Source organism: Lonchura striata, chromosome 1A (genome assembly GCF_050655825.1).
Source record: "Lonchura striata isolate lonStrDom1 chromosome 1A, ASM5065582v1, whole genome shotgun sequence".
Lineage (NCBI taxonomy): Eukaryota > Metazoa > Chordata > Aves > Passeriformes > Estrildidae > Lonchura > Lonchura striata.
In genome coordinates this window covers 37849731-37873704 of record NC_140741.1, presented here as the reverse complement: position 1 = coordinate 37873704, position 23974 = coordinate 37849731, and the positions used below count along the sequence as shown (strand labels likewise).

The following is a 23974-nucleotide window of genomic DNA, read 5'->3' as shown; positions in this document are numbered from 1 at the left end:
TTCCTCTAAGGATTTTCTCCTTTTTTCTCTTTTTTTTTTCCCCCCAATGTTTTCTTCTTTTTTTTCCCCTCTTTTTTCTTATTCTTTTTCTTTTTTTCTTTCCACTTCTTTTTTTTTTTTTTTTTTTTTTTTCCTTCAGAGGTTAACCACTGCATAGCAGTTCTTTATTGGTAAGCTAAAGTGCACATATTGTGGCTGGAGAGGGGTTCATAGATGTGTTATTTGCTCAAGTGTAGATGACAGTGCAGCCATAGATGGATGGGAGCTCACTGAGTCAGAGCAAGGCTGCCAGAATGCCAAAATTCAGTAGAGGTTCAATGAAAAGCTCATGAAAGCAAAACTAAGTAGCAAGTATTGTCTTCCCAGTACTGCTTGTCCCATCCTGATTCTCCTGCTCTAATGGTTTTCTAGTACCTCAGCTGATGACCTGTAACCTCTTCTTGCTTGTCCAATGCAATCAAACCCGCCTACTCTTATTCTTCTATGATCTGCAAATATCTGCTCTGTATTTTTCAACTCAGAGGAGAGATTCAAAGTCTGCTGCCTCCCAAATCTGGCTTCCAGAGCTCGAGAGAATAACTGGCACAGCTGGCTGCAGTGTAAGAGCAGCAGTCTTGCCTTCACAGCCACAAAGGGAACCTGATGCCGGCAGCATGCTGTGCTGGGGTAGCCAGAGAGGCAGAGCTGCAGCGGTGGGAGTCACAGAGCACTGGGTGATCTGCTTTGTGCCATGATTGCTTTGTGGTGGGCATGTGTCTAGACTTTATTTGCTTCAGGCAGAAAGCAAGGAGAGGTCCTCCATCTCCATCTGTGTTTGTGAAATATTTAGTGTAAGGGAAATCCTGCTTGGGCTCTTTCAGCACTATACATCATTTCTTGAACAAGAAAGGGATAGGGTAGTTGAACAGCATTCTCTGAAACTACAGAAACACAAAATTCAGTAGGGGGTTACAAGGATCTGTTTGGTGCAAAGCAGAAGGAATGCATGCAGTGCATGACACTTCAAACACACCTTGCTAAGATTTTGGGTGGCAACACCACCTTTGTGGTGGGTTCATGTGAAAACCTTATGTCCAGGATTTCTACCTTCCTGTTGCTACCTTACTGTCTGTCCTTTGAGCTGGTGGCACAACTTCATGTTTCATTAGGCTGTTACCCTCAGATGAACCATCAACCTGTGCATCTTGTCTGCTGTGGCCATAGTTAGTGATTTTGCTTCCTATGCAAAGGTTGTGTTTGGTAATTAAACCTGTGCAATGCACCACTGGTGGTCATGCCACATTGCCTCAAGCAGCATGCCATCACCAAGGAGACAGGGCCACAGTTCCATGCAGGACTCTGGGGATGGCATCTTTTTGCTAGCCAAAATGAGGAGGTTTCTGTTGTTATCTTACAAAAATGATGTGTTTTTCTTGGCAGTGGCTTTAAAAATCTCTGTCTCATACATAGCGACTGATGCAAACATGCTAGCAGAAGCCATTTTTAAATCAGTTTCCTTACCCAGGGGAAATGTAGTATAGACAGGGCCTTCAGGAAACGAATAATTAGGTGACCTTTTCCCCCCCAGAATATCAGGTCTGTTTTATGTAGAGCTGTTTGAAGTCACACAAATTCTCATTACTCTCCAAATCTCTAACCTTGCCTTGTTTAAGATACCTTTTAGGAAATCAAATCAGTGTTTCAATCTAATTTCCAAAGGCATTCAAACACATGGTATGTGTGCTAACTTGTTTCCTCTAGCATTAACAAACCTAGCAAATTGCCAAGCTATTTGCCTTGAGGAAAACTATGATGTTGTACACGAAGATAATGTATTTTTTCCTCTAATTTTAAACATTAGAAAAAGAAAAGAGGTAAAGTTATCAGACCATGTTAGTCCAGGATATAACTCCTTTAAAGCAAACAGTGTTCCCGAGTAGACTGTCACTGTTTTTGATCTGTTCTGGGACTTTTTAGTCACGCTGTGATCTTTTTCATTCACTTGATGTGGCTGGATGGTGACTGAGTCCTCTTGGCTCAGATGGACTTTGATTGCATTAGTTGCAATTGAGTATACCAAATATGAGAGTGGAAAATAGAACTGGAGATAAATAATTTGAGGGGCTTATAAGGCCCAAATTTGAAGAATTTTGTAATGCTTGTATTTTAAGGAGTGGCTGTGTACATAAGCCAGGCATTAGGGCGCATGTGGTGCAACAGTAGCAGAGAATGGTGCGAAACCTCTCCTCTGCCTCTCCTCCTGGCACGCCAGTCTCCAGGGAAGCAAGTACTCCAGAACATTTAATTTTTCAAGTAGTTGTCAATAACAGAAGATTTTTCTGCAGTGCTGAGGAGTTTAGAAAGCTTAAATTTCTTAAACAAAATGCTGCTTTTTCTGTGCATCATACAGCTCTGATAGTCTCTTCTGCTTGTCCCAGGAAAATTAACATACAATTGTCCTTTTGTATGGAAGGCAGCAAGAGGTTCTTGTTTGAATTAATGATAAATTTGATTGCAAATGCATGGGGAAGGAAAATTGCCAAATGCTTTCAGAAGATTTTCATTTTACTCAAGTGTTCACACCATGGCCATCACCATGGTATTTGATAGCTATCCCCTTTGTTGTGTACCTTGCAGCTTTAGCCTCACATTGAAGAGTCACACTGGCATATCTTTTTTTCCTGTAGTCATACAGAAGTAACAATTTTTATGTAAGTTGCTTTCCTTTACTGCAGTTTCTTCATTTTGATGTTTATCCAACTAAACAGTATAAAAATCTTTTTGACATGTATGGTTATAATTTCTGTGAGGGATCAGTGACCTAGCTTGATATATTTAAAAGTTCAGCAATAAACCTAAATATGTGACATTTATTGAAATTCATTCTTTACCATGGAGCTACTTTCTTTCAAAAATATTGAGAATACTAAGGGATTGCATCTGCAATTTGATTAAATCTACAGTTGTTACCATTTGCCTTCTGAAAATTGATTCCCTCTCCTCTCTGTCCCCCAGCTTGACATGCTTATTGATTAAAAATTCTGCACTGGCCTAAGCCAGCGTGTATTTATTAGTGTTTGTGTGCTTCCCATGCAAGTTCAGACAGATTTTCAACTGTGTAAGCCATTTCTATTCCTAAACCATTGGAAATTGTAAGGTTCCTTGGCAATTGTTTTAAACTATATGATGACACATCTTTGAACCCCATTGTACGAAGGAAAAATACTTTCTGACTGGAGAGAGGTTTCCTGTTTATGTGTGTGTTTGCTGTAATTAAGCCTTCCCCTGTGTGTTGGCTGAGTATTTTTTTGTAATCCAAAATGGCAACACGGCAAGTCACCTCCAGAGTTTATTTTTTGGACAGGATACAGGTCTTTTATTTTCAAAATAGCATGGCTCTGAAGTTGATGATGAAGTACAGGGGCCTCTCAGTTACACTTCTACAAGCAGACTCAGTTAATTGAGGAGACACACTTATAAAAGCAGCTAGATTTAAGCAATAAGTAATTAATTTTTATTGACAATTTTATATTATGTAAGTTGTTCACTTCCCACACAGGAAGTTTTTTGCTTCAGCCAGATTTTCTTTCAGCATAAGGATATGAAATTTGCCAAATGTATATATATTTTATTTTATAAAAATGGCTAGAATTGTAGCTTTGGTTGTGCTGAAGAGTCACATAAAGTTTTCTGCTTCTCTTTAGAAAGAGCAGGCCAGCAGGTGGCCTCCAGGTGGTGGCCCTACTGCAGGAGGATGGCATGCAATACCTGAGGGGTTTTCAGCTGTTTAGATATGGGCAGCTGACCAAAAATATAGCATATATAATACTCTTGCCCCTTGGTGTCTGGAGTGTGCAGATTTGTGACTTTGTGGCATGCCCTCGAACCCTACCTGCCATAGCTGGACCTCCTTCAGAGGGTAGAGAGATGAGACTCAGAAAGGCATTTTGCCTACAATAGTAACAAGGCTGGACCACCATGAATTTAGGCAGTAAAGTTACAGTTATTTATGAAATACAGTGTTAAGGTTTCTGGTTTGCTTCAAATAATGTTCATTTTAAACAACTGTCTGGGACTGGAAGAAACGTGGACTAATGGACTGATTACACCGAGCAGTTGTTAAGGCTGAGAGATACATGGCCCTGGTGTGGGATGTCCACACCCAGCCCCAGCTTTGCTGGCTGCTACCCCTGCCCACATCTGGTAGAGCATGCCCTCAGCTGAATTCCCTCCCTTTATCACCCACCGCAAACGCTCAGGCCTCCAACAACATGTATGGGTCTTAGGAAATTGGCTTTTTTTACTAGTTTTTGTAGTTGTGCCACTTTTCTGGTAAGAGCAAGGCTGTGGCCTCATGGTTGTCCGTGAGAGTTTTGCCACTGACTCTTCATGGATGCTGGATTTAGCTCTAGTTTTGTGTGTGTATGCACCATATTTAAAAAACTGATTTCCTCTTCTCTGACTTTAACAGAAGGTTGATGTATCTTTTTTGACATACATTTTTTCTCATCAGTCCTGCAGGAACTATCTATTTTCACCTAAATTTTGTGGAAACAAACAGTTTCTGAGCATGTTTATTGAGTTAGATAAAAACAATTATCATCTACAATTAGAATTCCAAACTTACTTATTTAATGTTTCTTTTGTTTATTTGTCTACTTTTAGTTTGTTTGTGCTGGATGCTGAATCTCACTTTTCTTTTACTTTGTTTTGAAACTAATATACGTAGTGAGATTTAAAGCTTGAGAGAGGTCTATTGTGCCATGTAAATGCCTAGATACATACATGACTTTATTGTTTTGTCTTTGGCTGTATCATAAATAAGAGTGTGTTTTGGATTGGTTGACCCAAACTAAATCACCAGAATTTTAGGACCATCAGAGATATTAAGTAAGACATTGGGGTTTGCTTCTCCCTCCTGTACACACCCTCATCGTGGATGACCTGTGAGGACAAAAGTAGCAAGCTTCCAAGCAAGCCCAGCATTCCAAGTAGGCCCAGAGAAAAGTCCCAAATCTGTGGATTGTCCCAAAGCATGACTAGAAAAGAACAAGCTGAAATAACTCCACAAGTTTCATTTGTCTTAGACATATGCTGGAGTAACTCAGACTTGGATTGTTCTCTATCTTTGAGACTTCTACATTCAAAATTGTATTAGGATTACTGTTATGGGAATTATATATCCTTTTATCTATTGCTATTATATATTCTGATATCTGTTATGGGTGTTATTATATGGGTATTATTATATATACTTTCATGTGTCTTCTCATCCAAATATATCAGATTCTGTTAGGTCTGAGAAAGCAGGATAAAAGAGAATGAGGCAGCTTTGCTGAAGACAATGACAGGTGGTGGTAGTTGAATTAATATTAAAAGTTGATTAATTGCCCTCTCCTGATGTAGTTGAAAATTTTATATTAATTACTTTAATTATATTCAGTTTTCCTGTCTATTTCTAGAGAAGAGATACTTATTTTACATGTTATATATTACTGTCCTGCAAAACCTTTCCTCAGACTCTTTAGGTTTTTTGCTTTTGCTCTTTGGATTAGAGGCAATATTTTTCCTGAGGGAAAATGTTCCTTTTTAATACTCAGTATTCGATATCACTCTTACAAATGCCCAAAGCTGAAGTAAAAGAAAAAAATACAATTGCAATATTAATAATCTTTTAAAGAGTAGGAAAAATGCAAACAGTAATGGGGTCCAGTAAGCAGTGAGCCAGTGTGGAGCTCCCTGTATGATAAAGCACTTCTGCATCAGAGAAAATAATCCTAATTTCACCCTAAAAATGTATTTACCATCCATTTAGATGAATGGAAAATGTTGCTTGTGTTTGAAGATGCAATTTAGCTTGCAGCAGATGATTGAAAACTATCTTAACTCTTCTGATGATGGAAAAGAAAACTTTGATGGAGGAAAACTTTGCATACTTTGCTTTTACCTTCCTATACATGTTCAAGGATGGAGTGCTGCATGATAATGAGTTTTATCATTGTGTGTGTTTGCAGCACTTTCAGATAGTAAATGGGGGTGTTTCCCCAGCCAGGATGTAGGTGCCTTTAGTTGAAGTCAAGGTGTAAATTCTATCACCTTCAATGGAAATAATGCAAAAATTGAAAACAGAGGACCCAGACGTGCACTGTGTCTTTATGCTTTACTTTGATTTCTTAATTTCCTAGTATTTAGGGTATAAGCCTATTATAGTCAGAATCTGAAATTCCCAAATGTCTGTTTTGCCTGGTATTGCAAACACTGTCCTTACAAACAAATTGCCAGAGTACATGGTGCGATGGCAACATTTCACTGTGTCCTTTTCCCTTCTCAGAGGATTAAGTAGCTCCTTTTCTGGAAATGTCCTCTCCTGTGACATTTTCAAGATCTTGTCAGCTTTCCACCATAAATTTCCACAGTGGGAAAATCCTACTCAATCTAGCATGGGAACCTTGCTATAAGTTTCTGAAGTATCCTATGAAGTTTAATATTCAATCTGTTTGTGCATGTTAAAATCTCATTACATTTTATCTTCCATTAAATCCCATAGAATTCAGTTATTATTTCTATCAGATTCCATTTGATTATTGTCCTTTCTATCCTGACCTTATGTATACCAAAGAGAGTCCATTTGTGAGAAAGGGATGATTCTCTCCTTCTCCTGGTTTTATTCAAAAAGACCTAACCAACAACAGTCACCTTTTTTTTTTTTTCTGGGTGACTATGGAAGGCTACGTGAGAAGAAGTGTTCTGAATGCAGAACATGCTAATAGAAGTTGAGAGAGGTGAGAGCTAGACAGAAAAGGTAAGTAAAGTCAACACAAGTATACATGAAATCACAAAAATCATTAATGACATTCTAATTGCAGAACTGAAGTCTAGGATTTTCATGCAGAGCTAAAAAAAGGAAAAATACCTTGTGTGGTCATTTTTAGTTAGAAGGCCTGTTTTCCAGTTCTGTGGAGTTTTCTTTCCTTCCTTCAGAAAACACATTTACAAAAATAAGTATGTATGTGTTTTTCTTCATATGTAAGCTGCTATGATAAAATCAGCTGGGGTAGAGCTCAGAGACAACTTTGCTGCTTCCTGAAAATGGCCAAGTGTTTTTCTTTGTTTGTTTTCAAATTGAGAAGTTTTCATATAACATACTTTGAAAAAACTGATTTTATGCAAATAATGCCACAATTCTCTTGTTGGTGAAACACAAGCTGGGCCAACATCTGTCTGCAGGTAAGCAGGAATGACTTAAAAATTCCCCTGAATGCAGTGGGAGAGGTCCCTGCTTATCTGAGCAGAGTCTGTGCACCCAAAATCTCCTGCAGGGTACAAAAATAAGGTAACAACCAGTCAATTGTTTTCACAGTATAAAGACCCCTTCAGGAAGCAGCAAGAGCAATAAGAGGTGGCTTAAAAATAAGTACCCCTTCCCCAGCTGCAAGAGGGAAATCTAAAGTTATGTTATTTACTGAGACCACCATCACATGCTATTAACAGGGGTAAAAGCCCATCAGTCAAATATTTGACTACTCATGGTTTATAGGGATTTCAAGGACTTATGGAAACATAATGCCTGTGTCCATTAGCTAGTTACTTAGAAATGCAGCGCTGGTTAATTCAGCCTTTCTGAAAAGAGTAATTATTATCTTCATTAACAATATATAAGATTTTAAATATTTACTCTTCTGCACCTATCATTCCTGTTATGTCTTCTACATCTCAATATTTACCCTCTATTGCTCATTTTAAATGAGGTAGTATTGAGATTCTGTCATTGCCACTGATCTTCTGTCTTTCAGCCTGTCTTAAGCACCCTGTTCTCTAGTCCTTAGTCAGCTCAGCTATCACAGGAATCAATGAGAATAATGATTGCATAGAGACTGTGGAGTCAAGTCTTGAAAAAGATGATGGCTTCACAGTGAAGGAATGTAGCTTATCTTGACACAGCTTAGGTCCAAAACCAGGCTTTTGTGTGAAAGCCAGGTGTGTAAGAGTTGAGATCTGTCCATCCTCACCCCAAACATCTGTATCTTGTTCAAATTTAAAATGCTTAAGTGAGTAATTATTAATCAAAGTCTATATTTTTGTCTGAACACAACATACACAGTTCTATTCAGTAATACAGTATAATTTGAATATTTTTAGTAGGAGCAGGGATGTAAAAGAAAATGCTCATGCTAAATTGCAGTGACCTTTGTTCAGTGCCCAAAATATTGAATTAATTATCAACTGTTTAGTAAAACATCATACTCAGGAGCAATTGTTTCACTGTGAAGTCCTAAATTAAAAATATGCATTTACTGACCAATTTCCAGTTTTAACACTGCCATTTTATTTTCCTTTTATTTTCCTTTTATCTTATTTTCCAAGCTTAATATTATGGAAAAAATCCAAAGAGGCTGCTTTGGCATTTAAAATGGGGTTTAGAGTGAGTTCAGGGCACAAGCCCAACAAAGGGATCTAAGAACACTCACTGGCCACAAAGCCCTCAGGTGCTTAGATTAACCAATGTCTGATTTTTTTTCCTGACTATTCCCTGGATCTCACCTGAGCTGGAGTTCTTAGAGAAGACAGAGCAGTAAGAGACTCTCAGTCCTGGCTGGGTTACAGCTCCCAGCCAAGTTCCTTTGCAGTGCCCAGACAGGATGGAGCCAGGCACAGGTCCTGCTGCTGACAGGCAGCCTCCAGCACCACACGCTGTCCCCTCTCTTCCTCTCAGCTGGCTTGGCTCCAAAGCATCAGGACAGCTTTGCCTAGGAGGATTCACATTCCACTCTCTGCATCTTCCCACCAGGATAGGAAGAGGAGGAGGAGAGTGAGGAATGGCTATGGGGTGGTGGATTGCTGCATCTCAGGGCTAAAGAGCAGGAGAGTGCTGGCAGGGACTGCAGAGAGGGCAGGGGGCAAAAGCAACAGAGCAAATCCCAGGTCCCAGATTTAGACCTTTGGCCAGCCTGTTCATGTGGGGTTGAGGATCATGGTTCTAAATCAGCCCCTTAATGGCAGGCGCCATCCTATAGAGCAGCCTTTCTGTGCTATGCCTGTACCAGCACTAAGCCTTTTGTGTTTTGGAGGTGTTTTGTAAGAATGGAATAATTATCCTCATTTCACCCCTATGAAAAAGGTAAATACCCTGTGAAGTTTGGAAACAGTCTCCTTGCTTATCTCACAGACTCCTTATCTGGCTTCAGATTTCCAAAGGAAGCATTCCAGGGTCTGAAAAAGTCCAAAACCTCGTTCCGGGCCCAGTATAAATGAGAACCTCTGAAGAGCAACAGTTGCACATTTTAGCCTCCCAGGTCTCTTCAAATGAGGGGAGACGACAGGCTGAAAGAAAGTAAATGAACCAGACGAAAAATCCTTTCAGAAACAAACACACAAAAAAGGATCCTATTAGCATGAAAATCTCAGGATGTTCAGCCATCCCTGAACTCCTTCTTCAAACTATTGAGCTTTTCAGCATCTTCTGAAGGTCAACACAATATTTCAAAATAAAAACTGTGGCTGACGGACCCTTGCTGAGGGACATCTGCCAAAAAAAGAGCTGAGGCTGCTACAGATCAGCCACTCTTCTGATTGCAGCTGTGACACTGTTGCCTCTGGTGAGAGCCAGGATGTCAGATAGGCTGGTCCCAGGCCATTTCAGGATTTATGAATGCCAATTCCGTAAAGTCCTTGGAAGGCGATCATGAATCACAGGTTCACAGCAAGGCAGCGGTCATGCCAATGAGTCGTCATTAACTCCCCTTCTAAACTGAGTGAAAGTAGGGCATCAGTTAAAGTGCACTGCAATAACATAAACTTACAGTGACAAAAGCGAGGTCAGCATTAAAAAGAAAAGGTCATAACCTCCTAACCAAACACAGATGAGAAATGAACACTATCCTTGCTATTGTTCCTGTTTGATTATCAAAAAGCCACTATGAAGCCTAGTAGGCTATCAGGTTATTAACTTTGGTATCAGATAATGTATGAAGCTGAGGCATAAATAAAGACCCCGTTCCTTTCACTATCAAACTTACAAACACAGCCAATTCAGTTTTGTTTGTAGTTGTTTTGAGTGTTTGCACCACATTTTCACTTGGGGCAAAGACCACCAAAGCTTTGCGTAGAGGTGGTTTGTGTTTGGCAGGGCTGATTTTCTCAAACACAGCATTACACAATCATGGTTATATGTTGTGGAGGCAGCGTGAGCGTGGAAGGAGTGCAGTCTGCTTTCCAGCACTAAATGCAGACAAAGCACAATATCAGCCCAACACAGTATCAACCCAATGGACTGTGCCATGCCAGACCAGTTCTCCCCACAAAAGTTCCTAGATGCAAGGAGATGACTTGGAGGCAACTTAAAGTCCTCTGTACATTGCTGATACAGGTCCACAAGCAGAGCTTTTTCTTGGTTTTTCCTTTCCCTGGATAAGCCACACCCAGCAAGCTGAGTAAAGGAGAGCTGAGGGTCTCATTCCAGACTCTGGGCCAGTTCTCCAGATCTGTGAGCCCAGCTCAGTCACACAGATGTGCTGATCTTGCTGGGACCCTACAGGGTTTGACCATGACATCTCAGCTTGACAAGCTGTGTATCAAGCAAGACATCAGCAAACTTTTGTAAATCCTTGACCGTAAATTTGGTTGCTAATTTGCCTTATGGCTCTTGGAGACACATTAACTGAGAAGAGTGAAGTCATGGCACACAGTGGCATGCTTTGTGTGTGCCCACCAAGCAGAAAGTCGCTGCCTGACACTGGCCTGCTAGCTCTTTCAGAGGAAAGAACAGAGACAGCAAAATTTCTTTTGCTTAGTATCCTAGGTGTTTGTACCACACCTTGGAAGAATTCAGGGACTTCTTGGGTTTTAGTTGCTGATATTATTATATTTACTATGACATTAAAAGAAAACTTAGTAATTTGGTGGACATGTAGATCCTTTGGTACCATTCTAATAAAACATACCTTATCATCACTATTTTGATATAGTTGTCATATATAATATACTTTACCATCTGTATCTATTGACATAGAGAATTTTTTTTTTTTAGAGATTAATGCTTGGCTGTGAAGAGTTATTATCTCAGGGACTCCTAAGAACCATTAGCAGCAAATGACAATTAAACTGCAGGAAATGTCCTGCATCAAGATCATTCATAATTGGTGTTAGAACATTTAGATCAAATCTGTATGCTATCTTGGTTACTCATGACTATCTGCCTTTTAATCTTCTTCATTTTTATGACCCATGCCATTCCTTTAATTATCACAGTATGGTAGGCTGTTAGCTTTACAAAGACGGGAAAGGCTTCCAAAATATGCTCTGCATTTCAATACAAGAATTCAGGTAGATAGCTCTTATAATTATAAAACATAAAGTAGCAAATCTTAGTGCTGAGACTAGTTAAGGGAATTGAGCTAAAACTGTGCTTGCAGCCAGGTTTGCCAACTTGGCTCTTTACAAAAGGAGGAACTAGGTTCCCAGGAAATCACACGGTACCCATTCAGTACAGACAACCACAAGATGCTCAGACTCATGCAAAAAAGTTGATCAACAGGATCAACTCAGAAATGCAACTATGTTGCTTTCTCCTACTATAAGGTGTTTCTATGACACCAGAAACTAAGAATTGGATCCTTATGTGAGCTTGTCTGATTTCCTCAGTCCACCAGGGTGTGTCTGCATTTATCTCAACTCACTAGAAGTTGATAAAGGCCTTTTCTTTGCATATGTGGTGAAAATAGATAAGTGATGAATTAGTCTGTTCAAACATTAAAAATTTGAAGTTATACCCAAATATCTCTGTATGAATTATCCTGACCCAGGAGACCAGTATTTCCTTGTGTTATGAGTCATGACATGTTCTGTATCAAGCACAGCATGTTACTCTACTCACACACACATAGCTCTTCTTCTGCTTGTACTGAACCTTTGGACTGAGTAAAATGTTCATATGTTAGTCATCAGGCTGAATTATTTGCTGCAGATACCAACCTTAAGTCTATGCTAGAACTGGATTTATTTTACTTCAATTGTAGTGGTAAAGAGTCACAATAACAGTTATTTTGTTACTAAAGCTCCACGATTGTTGATTTGCATTTCAGATGGACAGAATGGAACAATTGTGTTGTTCAAAGTTTGCTTTCTATTTTCCTGTTATTGCTAAACAATACAATAGTTTTTGGGTTTTTTTTAAATCCTTCCATCCTTATCATTCAGATGTGGAAAGCTATCCTCTTCTATTTAAAGATCCAAATCCATCTGCAAATATAAGCATGAAGAAACAGTGATGGTTCTACCTTATTTGGCATATTTCTCTGGTTTTCACTTATTTAGTGTATACTCTGAATTTCTAATCCATGTTCTTTGTGGAATTGATTCCTCAGCCCTTAAAATGAGCACTATTTTCTCACATGAGAAATTTATCTCAATTGCAAGAAATGCTGTATTCCACCTATTAAATTAATCTTTTTGAGCAATACATAGCTCTTGATGTGTTCTACTCATTTGTAATATATCAGTGAGTGCTTGGTGAGGTTCATTACAAAAGAGCCAGTAGTGCCTTGTAGCCCATCACAACAAAAAATGATTAAATAAATCCAGTTGTTCTAGAGACCCATGACATGAGTTGCCTTTAGGATGTTAAGTTCTGAAGCAATTCAAATAACATACTCTACCGCAATGCAGGACACCTCCAAAAAATGCCAAATGAGTATAAGAATAGCATTTTCTCCACTGCAAAGGCTAGATTAGTGTTCTTGTGGTTTAAAGCTTGTTAAAAATGAATGTGCTGGACAACAAAAATACTTCTTTTGATAGCTGCTGTGAATTATAATGGTATATTAGACCCAGTAATAGACTATGTATATTAAAGAGTGTGTTTTATGCAGGGATAATTTAAATTTTTTTATGTGTTTGAGTATTGTAAGGAAAGGCTTACAGATCAGTTGAATCTGCTAATGAAAGCCATTTCTTCTGACACACATGACTGCACTGTGTATGTAGAGGATTTAGTTAATAGTAGATCCTCCAGCAATTTCCTAGACTGTGCCCTGCCCAACAGTTCTTCCCCATCAGCCATCAGCATGCAAACACACCTCTGGGAGTAGAAATAGAAAATAGAAACCTCCCAACTGTGCTATGAATGAATTTATAACCTAAATCACAGATAATAAGTTGTTTGACTCTATACACTGGAAAACTGAATCATGCTAGAGTGCATACCATGCTGTAGGAAAAATAATGTTGCCACCTTAGTCAGGATGAGTGACCTAACCTAGGATGAAATAGAGCTGAAGACAAGGGAACATGAATTTTAACTCAGATTAGCCATTTGGATTTAACTCAGGGATAATTTGTATGTTTGCTGCTGAGTTGCTCAATTTCTTTGTTCTCTCTTTTTCCTTAAGGTAACTAAGTTCAGATTTAAAACCTTTTATTTTTACCTCTAAACTTAGAAAACAGGTTGCCCTCACTAAGTGTTTTAGACATATTCAACCTTGTGTGCAGCTGCAATTGGTTAATTGAACAGTCTGAGGAAGACATCTCCATTGTGAGCTTTATCTGTTGAAGCTGATGCCAGTGCTGTGACAAATTTGCAGCAACTGATTAAAGTTGGATGAATGGAGCTGTTATCACCCCCTCTCATTTTCCCTGTCCTCTTAAATGATGATGTTCTCTCCATGGCACAGCCAATGAGCCACAGGGAATCAGGTGCTGCACTAGCACAGATTTTAGTCCAAAATAGCAGAGCAAACTGAAGTCTCAGGAGGAGTAGTCAATCAGGTTATTCTCAACTCTGTCAGAGACCAAAGTAACAAGATGTACTCTCCACTGGACAAAGTATAAAACTATACTATCAACTTTACAGAAGGGAAAAGGCTACCATTTGCTGACAATAGAGTTTTTGAAACTTGAACATGGCTCTGCTGTTACCTAACCTGAAATGACCTATTTTAGGACTAAATATGTTCTTGTACAAACACTCTGTCTGTGGGATAGAGGACCCTGCCATTTCATTTTCTGTAATAAAGCAAGGAAAAATGAGATGCACCAAACAACGAACAAAATGCTTTCATGTCAGCATGTTGTCTGAGCTTGTGCAGACTCGTGGAGTGCTTGTGATTAGAGATAAATGGGACCCAAGTTTCTGAAATGAGGGAAAGGCGAACAAGCATGGCTGTGTTTTCTGGCATCCTTGCATATGCCAGCTTGAACATACTCCACAATAAGGCCAGTCCTGTCTTGTCAGTACAGTTGCAAACAGAGCAAAGGAGAGACATGATGTTCAGTATTTACAAATTATCACCCAAATCATAATTAGAGGGAATGAAACTTGTAGGAAGAAGATTGCCACTGGGAAACTATTAATGGTACAAAACCACTGAAAGCACGGGTCATAGCACTCACTCTAATATGACACATCATTACCAACTATTTGCAATGGTTAACCAAAATCTATTTTCTCATCAGTTTTACTGGCTACTATTTGATGAGGGATGGAAAATGAGAACATCATGACAGTGGCTCATCTCTTACAAAAGGAATAATCCATGACAGCTATTGCTCACTGATGGCTATCACAGGCCAAAACTTACAAGTCATCTGTAGACACATGAAGGACAAACACACGTGTCACAGGAAGGTCACAAAAGATTGAACAGCACCCATCATTCAAACCAAGCAGAGAAACAAACAGTTTCCTTGTTTTCCTTCTGCAACTGATAGACAGCAGCTAGTTCTTGGACCTGTAGCTATAGCACAAATATTTTGGTCCTAATTCATCAAAACCCTTTAATTTCAACAAATTATATTTGAGTTCAACAAAATACATTTGTATGCTACAGAGAGCCACTGAACCTTTGAATAGAGGAAAGATTGTATTTTTAATTCACTAAAATTTCTCTGCTTTTTCAGGATGTATTCAGGTGAAGTGTATTTGCAGTGAGCTGGTCTGAAGGTTACAAAAGAGCTTGCAGGGTAGGAATAGAGAAGGAACCTGGGTCAGATGCAATGAAAAGAGGTACCAAATGTCATGAGACTCTGAGAAAGAAGCAGCAGAGTTTACATGATGTGAGGAAAGTGAAATACATAGTGTTCTTCATGTGATTCCTATGTTCTCCCTAAGCTATAAATGTCTCACCACAAGGCATGTTCCTTCTGGTGTCAGGCTTCTTGAGAGAAGATTCACAGTATGCTGAAGACATGGGCTGTGGAGAACCATCTTCCCTAGAGAGTTGCCCATAAATTTGAGCTGGAGTGTCCCATAGGTTGGAATCAGCAGATTACTCTCTGGGAGGATGCTTGTAACATCTCAAAAGTATGCAAAGGAAAGCACTATGATGAGACTCAAAGAGAAAAGATGACTTAGTTTTCATGTATTGCTCATATTTTCCTTCCTGTAGTGGTAAAATAAAGTACCTATTATTCCTGGCATCCTTTACATCACACTGAACCCCACCTTTGTTCTTACTGTTAAATTTTCCATTCCAGCCTCACTTGCTAGAGGAGTCTAAGGTGGAATTTTTGGTCTCCAGAGCATAGATTGAAATAGTGGTATTTTACTGAGTGTAGACAGAGCAGACTGTCTGAGGATACTGGCCTCACAAAATATCCCAAAAATATAGAGAAATAATGTGTCATATAGTATTTATGGCTCTAAATACTCCTGTAGTGCACAGTGGTGCTGGTTGCTGGACAACTAGGTATCATCTTTTTCAGACATTGGAAGAATAGGGAGGATTGTAAACTGAAAACTGAGGGACCTATGGGGTGGGAAATCTATTTGGGAGCATTAAAACAAGAACATGGTACAGAGTATAGTGCAACAAATAAGGTGCCTGTCCAGTGACCTTCCTTTGATCTTTTTTGCCTATTGTGGTCAGTCAGCCTCATCCTCATGCAACTCTAGTCCCATCCATTGCTTTGTCTCTCCACTGCAGGGCCGCATCTGTCAAGTGGATTTAAACTTATTGCAATAAACAATATATCTATTGTTTACTGCAATAAGTGTGTCAGAAATAGAGCACTTTTGGAATTTTCTGCTTAATCTAGTATTTGTCAGAACACGTTGACTCATCTGAAGTGGATCTGCAGGAACGCATCAGTTTCAGCAGTTTCTTGGGTGGAAATGCTGGTTGAAAAGAGGCAGACAGTCTGTCCCACTTCTCCCAGTGCTGGGACCTTCACTTGACACTGGCCAGGCAGGATGTGAACATGATTGTTCTTGGATCATGTGCAAATTCTGGGTGTTTTACCCAAACTTTGAAAGCTCTTGGTTTCATCCCAGCATAGAGAAGGAAAAAATTCACAACAGCAAGATGCTACAGAGGATGAGAAGACAGTTTCCTGCCCTATACAATATGGAAGTCAGAAGTTTGCATACTGGGACTATTTTCTGATTATAGCAATATCCTTGATCTTGTTTTCAGGATTTCAGATTTGTTTTCAGGATTCTGTTATCACTAATTAATATCAGAAAAATGTTACTGATTTGAAGGAAGATTTTTATGTCTCAATACTAGAAGTGTGACTTGTTTTTACCAGCTAATACTTGCAAATAGCCTGTGTTTCTGATTTTTATCCTCAACTCTCGATTATGATTCTTATCAGATAACAGGGAGGAAGAACAATTAGTCTCCAAAACCTATTATTTTGTGTAATTAAAGAGGTAAACCACAGAAAGAATTCAGTGGATGCTGCAATAAAGCACCACAAGAGTTATTGATGGATTGTTTTAACCAATCTCGTGAAAACACTAGATTTATCACAGCTGAAACAGCTCTGGTCTATAGTGGTATTTTCATTTCCTAATGAAATAAAATGTTGGTACAGATTCCTATTACTCAGTTTGTAATTTTCAGGATCATGTATTTTAAATTCTCTCAGTGGTCACAGACATTTCTTAATTAGCAACAATTGCCTAACTATAGTCAAACTTCGAGGGATTTTCCCAAAGAATGTGATTATATTGCTGTTAGAATGCATAATTGTTTTCTCCATGAAGAAGCTAAATTTGGCTTAGGAACTGTGTCATGATGTTGACAGAAGATATCTGGTGTGACAGGGCATAGTGTGGATAGTGCACTGAAACACTCATAACCACAGTTCATTTCATTGATCTTTCAAGGGGGTGAAATATCACACAAGTCATCTGCCTTTGGTTTTTCAAGCCACATCAAACAACTGTGTGGAGATGTAAAAGAAAAAGAGAGAAGTGCTAGGTGGTTTGATTTCATCCGTTAATGGCTGTAGGTCACTTGATAGCCCTTTCTTTACAATACAATGATATGCCTGTATCTTGTAAGGCTCACCAGAGTGACTTACTGCTGTGGTACAGGGCCTAAAGTAAAGCTTACACATGCCAAGAACCACATGATGCATAAAATATTCTAATAATACATTACAAAGACTTGTCAACACTAGGGAGAATGACTATTCCAAGAAGTAGGGCTGGCTGAAAAAAGACATTATTTTTTCTAAACTGGGCCTTTATGAAAGACAGTGTTTTAGGGAGCTGGAGGGAGGGAGAGAGAGGGGTTTCTTCCTTTGGTCTGGTGGAGAAGTGTCTCTTCTTTGGTTAATCAAAAAAATTAACAAAATACAAGTCCACTTAGCTCAAATCTTCACATTATTTCATGTCTTTTCTATTTCTTACTTTTGATCAGCTGTGCTAGGAATCTGTTCACCCCTTGAGAGCATGACAAATATCTTATAGCCACTGAAGTGCTCTAACTGCTTTGTGTGCCATTGTGTCCTAAGTTTCCTGGACAGTTTTGCCTTTAGCTATGTGTATACCATCCTGTTCTAAAGTGTATCAGTCACTGGTTTAATGGCATTATGGAAGTAGTCCTCTCTCTTTTGCTGTTCTACAACATGCCGAGGGGTCTTGCGAAATTAATCATAAGAAAATCCTTCTGTGAATTGTTCTAAAGGCAGTGAAATGGGTACCTACAGTGATTGTAGCCATTTCTAGTACAACTGTTATGACACTAAGCATTGCAACACTTCTTAAACTGAAATAGTTCAGCTAAAACCTGCAGCCTAGAAATGGATTTCTGTTGTCTGATAAACTGACGGTTTAGTATATGAAATATAACCAGTTTTTCCATTAAATATATTTTGACAGATTAGATCTCTGACAATGAAGCCTTTTACTGCATATCCTTCTGGGTTTATCGTATTCCTGTTTGCCTTGCTGCAGAGGAGCCATGGACAATGCAAAGAAGCAGCTAAAAAATCAGAGATGAATCTTGGTGTAAAATATGATCTTCCTAACTTCATTGCAGACACACCAATTCAGAATGTAGTTTTATACAAGCATCATGTTTATATCGGAGCAGTGAATAAGATTTATGTACTAAATGAAACTCTCCAGAACATTTCTGTGTACAAGACTGGGCCTGTTTTGGAGAACCCTGACTGTGCACCATGTGAAGACTGCCGAGATAAAGCCAATTTATCTAACAGCATATGGAAGGATAACGTCAACATGGCACTGCTTTTAGAAACTTATTATGATGATCAGCTCATCAGCTGTGGCAGTGTGTCCGGAGGCATCTGCCACCGTCACATCATTCACCCTGACAACCCTGCTGACATTGAAAGTGAGGTGCACTGCATGTACTCACCCCAGGCAGATGGAGAAGCAGATAACTGTCCTGATTGTGTTGTTAGCACTTTAGGAACCAAAGTTTTGGTGACTGAAAAGGACAGGTTTGTCAACTTTTTTGTTGGAAATACTGTGACATCTACATTTCAACCTCCCCATGTGCTGCATTCAATATCGGTTAGAAGATTAAAAGAAACACAGGATGGTTTTGAGTTTCTCACAGATCAATCTTATATAGATATCCTCCCTCAGTTCCGTGACTCATATCCTATTAGGTATGTCCATGCCTTTGAAAATGATCACTTTGTCTATTTTTTGACTGTACAGAGAGAAACTCTTGACTCACAATCTTTTCACACTAGAATTATCCGCTTCTGCACTTTAGACTCAGAGATGCGTTCCTACATGGAAATGCCTCTTGAGTGCATTTTTACTGAAAAGCGAAGGAAGAGGTCCATCCGAAAGGAGGTATTCAACATTTTGCAAGCTGCCTACGTAAGCAAGCCTGGTGCAGCTCTAGCACATGAAATGGGCCTTGGGCTCAACGATGATATCCTCTATGGTGTTTTTGCACAAAGCAAACCAGACTCTTCTGAACCAACCAACCGATCTGCTGTCTGCGCCGTCTCTGTGCGAACCATCAATGAGTTCTTCAACAAGATTGTTGACAAGCAGAACATGAAATGCCTCCAACACTTTTACGGGAAAGAGAGCAAATACTGCTTGAACAGGGTAAGTGGTAATTTATTTGTTATATTTTGGGACTTTTGTTCTCTTTTTGCCTATTCCATTGCCAAGTACCCATCCCTTCAGTTTCAATTACAAAATTTAAGTCCCTGATCATTGCAGATTGCTTAGCATTGCTGTTGATTATCCCTAAAAGGATTAGTTCCTGTAAATTTAGTATAAAAATTGCTGAGGTCCTATGGGGCTAAAAAACATAGGGTTTTTTTTTTGAGAAACTATGATGCAGATAAAATGGAACATTTAGGCAGTTATTTTTTTTACTATTTTAAAAAAGTATTCATAAACATTCATGTGCACTGAAGAGTCCCTGAAAAATATCACATACTTAAAAGCATGTTAATGCTGAATCACTGCCCTTCTCAGAAAAAAAATGAAAGAGCTGGTTTGGAATATGGCATGAAGAGCCAGATTGTAACGTAGTTACTCATGCTTGGTACAGAAACAGTTCAACTGACATCAGTTTTCTGCAAGAAAGTGTCAATGAAATCTGTATCTGAATGGGGGTTCAGGTGGTCTCGGGTGGGAGGGTTGCATTTCTGTACCCCATGACTTCAGGAGGTTGCTGCTCTCCAACCATATAAAATTCTGTGAGCAGAGGAAGCACAAAAATTTTCCTTTTCCCTTCTGGCCAGTGTCTGTGCTGGTTTTAGGTCTTGTAAAAGAAATACAGGATCTGGGTACTTAGAACAGTTACTTTGGAACATGGAACTTTCAATCACCTGCTTATGAGGCAGGCCCCTAAATATCTTACCTGGGGAACTTTCTGTTCTCCAATACAAGAAATTTAGAGCTCAGAGGTGGCACACTATCTCCTACCAGAGGGCCAGAGCCTCTCTGGTGGAACTCTGCTCAGCCAGTATGAGGCTGTGTCAGAACAGATCAACAGCTCAACCTGCATTTAGAGGTGTATGGTATCTGTCATATCCTATTGTTGGGGCAGCTCAAAGTGAGAGTGAGAGACACAGACCTTCTTCACCCCGAGTATCACCAGTGTCCCCTTCAGCACAGCTGCTCAGCACAGGGCAGCAGGTGAGGATGTTGACACAATGCCCTGGTTGGAGGTGGGAGTATGTTTTGTCAGAGAAGATCTGCTCCCCACTGCCCTGCCAGAGGTGAGACAGGGCAGTCTGGGGAGAAGAACCCATTACTGAGACCCTGTGGCTTCTCCCCAGTAGCAGGAATGTGCTCAGAGGTGGTCTGGAGTGGTCTGAGCATAACCACAGCCTTGGCATTTGGGGGATGACTGCTTATAGCAGGCTCCAGGTGTTCAACACAGATACAGGCATTGCCAGTGGCTGCTGATACAGCAGCCCCAACAGACATAGCATTTCATTCCCTTTTTTGTGGGAGGGGGACAGGCAACTTTCAGGAACTAAAAACAAGTTAGAAAACATCCAGCACAGGACCTTATCTCTCTTCACTTTATTATTGCTGTCCTAATTTTTCATTTCAGGTAGTAATATCCTCTCTTTTTTTTTCATTTTTTCAGTTCATTTTTAACAAGAACCATTGTCCTTCTCTGAAAGTATTTTATTCTATATTCCTGGGGTATATGATTTGTGAATGACTGTCTTTAAAGCTTGTGGCCTTTAACTTATCTCATTCTGCTCTTGCCTATACACACATTTCATAAGGTGATCTCTTCAAAGCAAAGTATACCATTAAAATATTGACAGAATAATTTGCTGCTTTTCACATGCTGGGAAGTACTTTTGTGTTTCAAAAGCTTTTCCAGACTCTGCTGCCACTTTGCATATCAAAATGAGTGTCTTGTACTGCCGACATGTTTATTATAGTTGCCTGTTTTCAAGAAATGTCATCAGAGGTCTGATTTCTGCTACATTAAATTGATAAAGGGAAAAATGTTTCTATGATTTCTTGTGATTCTTTTAAATGGCATAAGACAGTCAGAAATCTTTGTCCTGACTGTTTGCCTTACTGAAGTATCAAGACTGTCAAGCTTTGCTGTACCATTTCCTTTACCTTATTTCAGAGGGCTCATTAAGGCTCCAGTACAAATTGTCCTTTGAGGTTTTTCAGGCATCAACTAGCCAAAGAGATTGGCAAGAATTTGCCAACCATCTTTCCTACATCTGTTTTTCTCTGGTGTGTAAAGTAAACCTGAAGGGTTGGAATGTGAAGGAAGGGAAGAAGCAGGCAGAAGAAGGAAGGCACATTATTTCTTATGCTTGGCCCAAAAATGTCAAATCTGGTAATTTCTGATTTTGCTAGAGATTAAATCATAATTGACAAAAAAAGATTCTCAACCCTCCCAACTCTTCTTAGGCCCTTCTTTGTATATTGTAAAAGTGTACATGAGGGCATAAAACATTTTTCCCCTTTTTGCAAGTCACCTTCAACTTAAAAGAAAGCTTTTATTAAACTGAGAGTTTGTCACAGTTTGTTGTTACAAGGTTCAAAACTTGTTTTTTGTAATGTAGCCAAGATGATCTTTCTCTTTGATGTCAAGAGAATAAAACCACAGATCACTCATGCAAGTGAAAGTCACTGACCACTGCAAAATTAAGTCATAGGACAGTGAAAACAGTCCAGCAGTGAATATGGTATGCCCCTAACTTCAACATTAAAAAGAAAATTGAGCCTCTAGCACTCTTTGCAAGTAAATGCTCTCTGATAATTTACAGTTAGAGTCTGATTGATGAAAGCTATTTCATGTTATCAAAAAAGTCCCATAAAACAATTGTACATAATTTTGTTTGACTTTGGGTAGTCCATCTTTTTAAATGGCTGTCCCTCAGGACTGTTCCATGTGAGGCTTCTAAAGGTAGAATTAGATCAAAATAAATCTGAATGATACATCCAAAACACTTCCTCAACTTTTTCTTCTCAAATTTAGAGCAAAAAATTAGAAAAACTTCCACTCAAAACTTCCTATTGATGTAATAGGCAAAATTTGTTCTGTTTTGGCCTTGTTTTCTGAAGGAATGAAGTTTATATGGTCATGTTATTTTAGGTCTTGTCTTTCTGTTAGTTATCCTTACAGCCTCCGCAATAAGAAATCTTAAAGATGTGAATTCAGGTGGGAATCCAGAGAAGATCCTATATAGGCTCTGGCTATGGAAACTGATGAAATTTTAGGAGTACCTTTCTAAACATCAGAAGGAGTCACAAGAAAGGTATTACCCACCCATGGGAATAGTCTTCATCACAGCTTAGTTGAAAAGTAAAGTCAACCAACCACAAGAAATAAATCCAGACAAAACTGTGCTTCACTTACTCCAGTGCTCATGGAAAACTTCATAAAATCAAAAGAAAACATTTCCAGTTGTGTTTAAGTGTAATACATATTAAGCCAAAACCTGGGCTCACTAAGTCAGGGTTAGGAAAAGTGAATCCGATGGAGCATCTGATTGATGTCAGACATACTTCAACAGAGCTGTGGCCAGTTAGTACTGCCTAATAATTTCCTTCAGGGAAGAGCTGGCTGACACTTAAATGACAGCAAGATGAAAACAGAACTGCCTTTGAATTAAAAGAGAAATTTGGAGTAATAGCAAGGAGGTTTTATTGCTTGAGTCAGGATGAAGATATCTGAGAGGTAGCTGCTGTGGGGGGTTTTGCATCACTGTTCAGGAATCTCCCACAACAAAGAGAAAACTGGATGTAGTCTTTAAGCAAAGTTTGTTTGGTCAGTTAGTCATTATCAGCCCCAGTGTGGTATCCTCAAATAGAGGTGTGCTTAGATGAGGAGACAAATGCTGCTTACTTCATTTGCAGACATAGTCCAGTAGTGTGCATCTTTACCATGTAATAAATGGGATTTTTCAAGTGAGGAAGATGAGTTGATTTTAGCTTTGACAGTCTCAACTATACATTTCAGTTGTCATTAGATAGATCAGGATCTTACAGGCTTTTTTTTTTGTCCTCTATGCATCTCTTACGTGATAAACAATTGTAAACCAAATTACCTGACTTTAATCATTATGGACTTACATGATAAAATGCCTCTAACTATGAAATCCAAATTCAGATCTGTAAGTATCTTATGTCTTTGTTTTTTCTACAGGTAAGTTCAGGTGAAGGCCTAAAATACTTAGCTCTTAAAGGAAAAGAGAAGTCACAGACAGGCCTTTGCCAGCATGCTCCCAGAAAGTGTCATAAAGCAAGACAAACTGGTCACAATTCCTGTTAAATGAAAGGCACAAACAGTTGGAAAACATGAAAGGCAAACAGAAGATCACCAAAACAAAAAATAAAGTGAGGGTAAAATAAACACATGGTGATGCTTCTTTATTACCATTACACACATGACAGATGAGTAAAATTAGGTTATGCTTATATTGTAATGGAAGAAAATAATTGCTGCCTTCTATCAGGAAACCACAAAGGCACTTATTGATCTATCATCCTAAGGCTGTGTCTAAGAATATTAAATAAAATAAACAGAGACAAATAACTCTTTTGAGGCCCTGTAACTATAATATCCCACACCATTTGGCATATAATTTTGTCAGGTTTAAAAATAACAGCACATATCTCTGATTAAAATGGGTTGTTGTAAATTACTTAGGTAGTCTCACAGCATGGAGATGTTTTTATATTGCGAGTAGAATGTGACTGAATATTTTTCCTAAAAGTCAGATACCAGAATCCATTAGATTTGCCCAGTCATTTATTCCCCTAGAAATGCTATATCAGATG

General features: G+C 39.0%; 1 protein-coding gene and 1 long non-coding RNA gene across 20 annotated transcripts in view; one reads left to right on the top strand and one right to left on the bottom strand.

The window, feature by feature from the left end:
• The window catches only part of LOC146763449 (uncharacterized), a 159588-nt gene that overhangs the window by 51679 nt on the left and 83935 nt on the right, over nucleotides 1-23974 (bottom strand). The window contains exon 5 of one of the 12 annotated variants that reach the window (XR_014951786.1): nucleotides 106-23458. The exons of 10 other annotated variants lie outside the window; for them this stretch is intronic. This is a non-coding gene — a long non-coding RNA (uncharacterized LOC146763449). Of the gene's footprint in view, nucleotides 1-105; nucleotides 23459-23974 lie in introns of those variants that run through there. One more of the 12 variants, XR_014951789.1, reaches the window with a different exon arrangement.
• Nucleotides 1-23974, top strand: part of MET (MET proto-oncogene, receptor tyrosine kinase) — a 104220-nt gene that overhangs the window by 16403 nt on the left and 63843 nt on the right. For 4 of the 8 annotated variants that reach the window (XM_085568308.1, XM_085568307.1, XM_021542603.3 and 1 more), the window contains exons 2-3: nucleotides 6707-6781; nucleotides 18083-19297. In XM_085568308.1, coding sequence (XP_085424434.1) covers nucleotides 18098-19297 — 1200 coding nt within the window. In that variant the 5' untranslated portion in view covers nucleotides 6707-6781; nucleotides 18083-18097. The remainder of the gene's footprint in view (nucleotides 1-6706; nucleotides 6782-18082; nucleotides 19298-23974) is intronic. The other 4 variants (XM_085568309.1, XM_021542605.3, XM_021542606.3 and 1 more) reach the window with 1 other exon arrangement.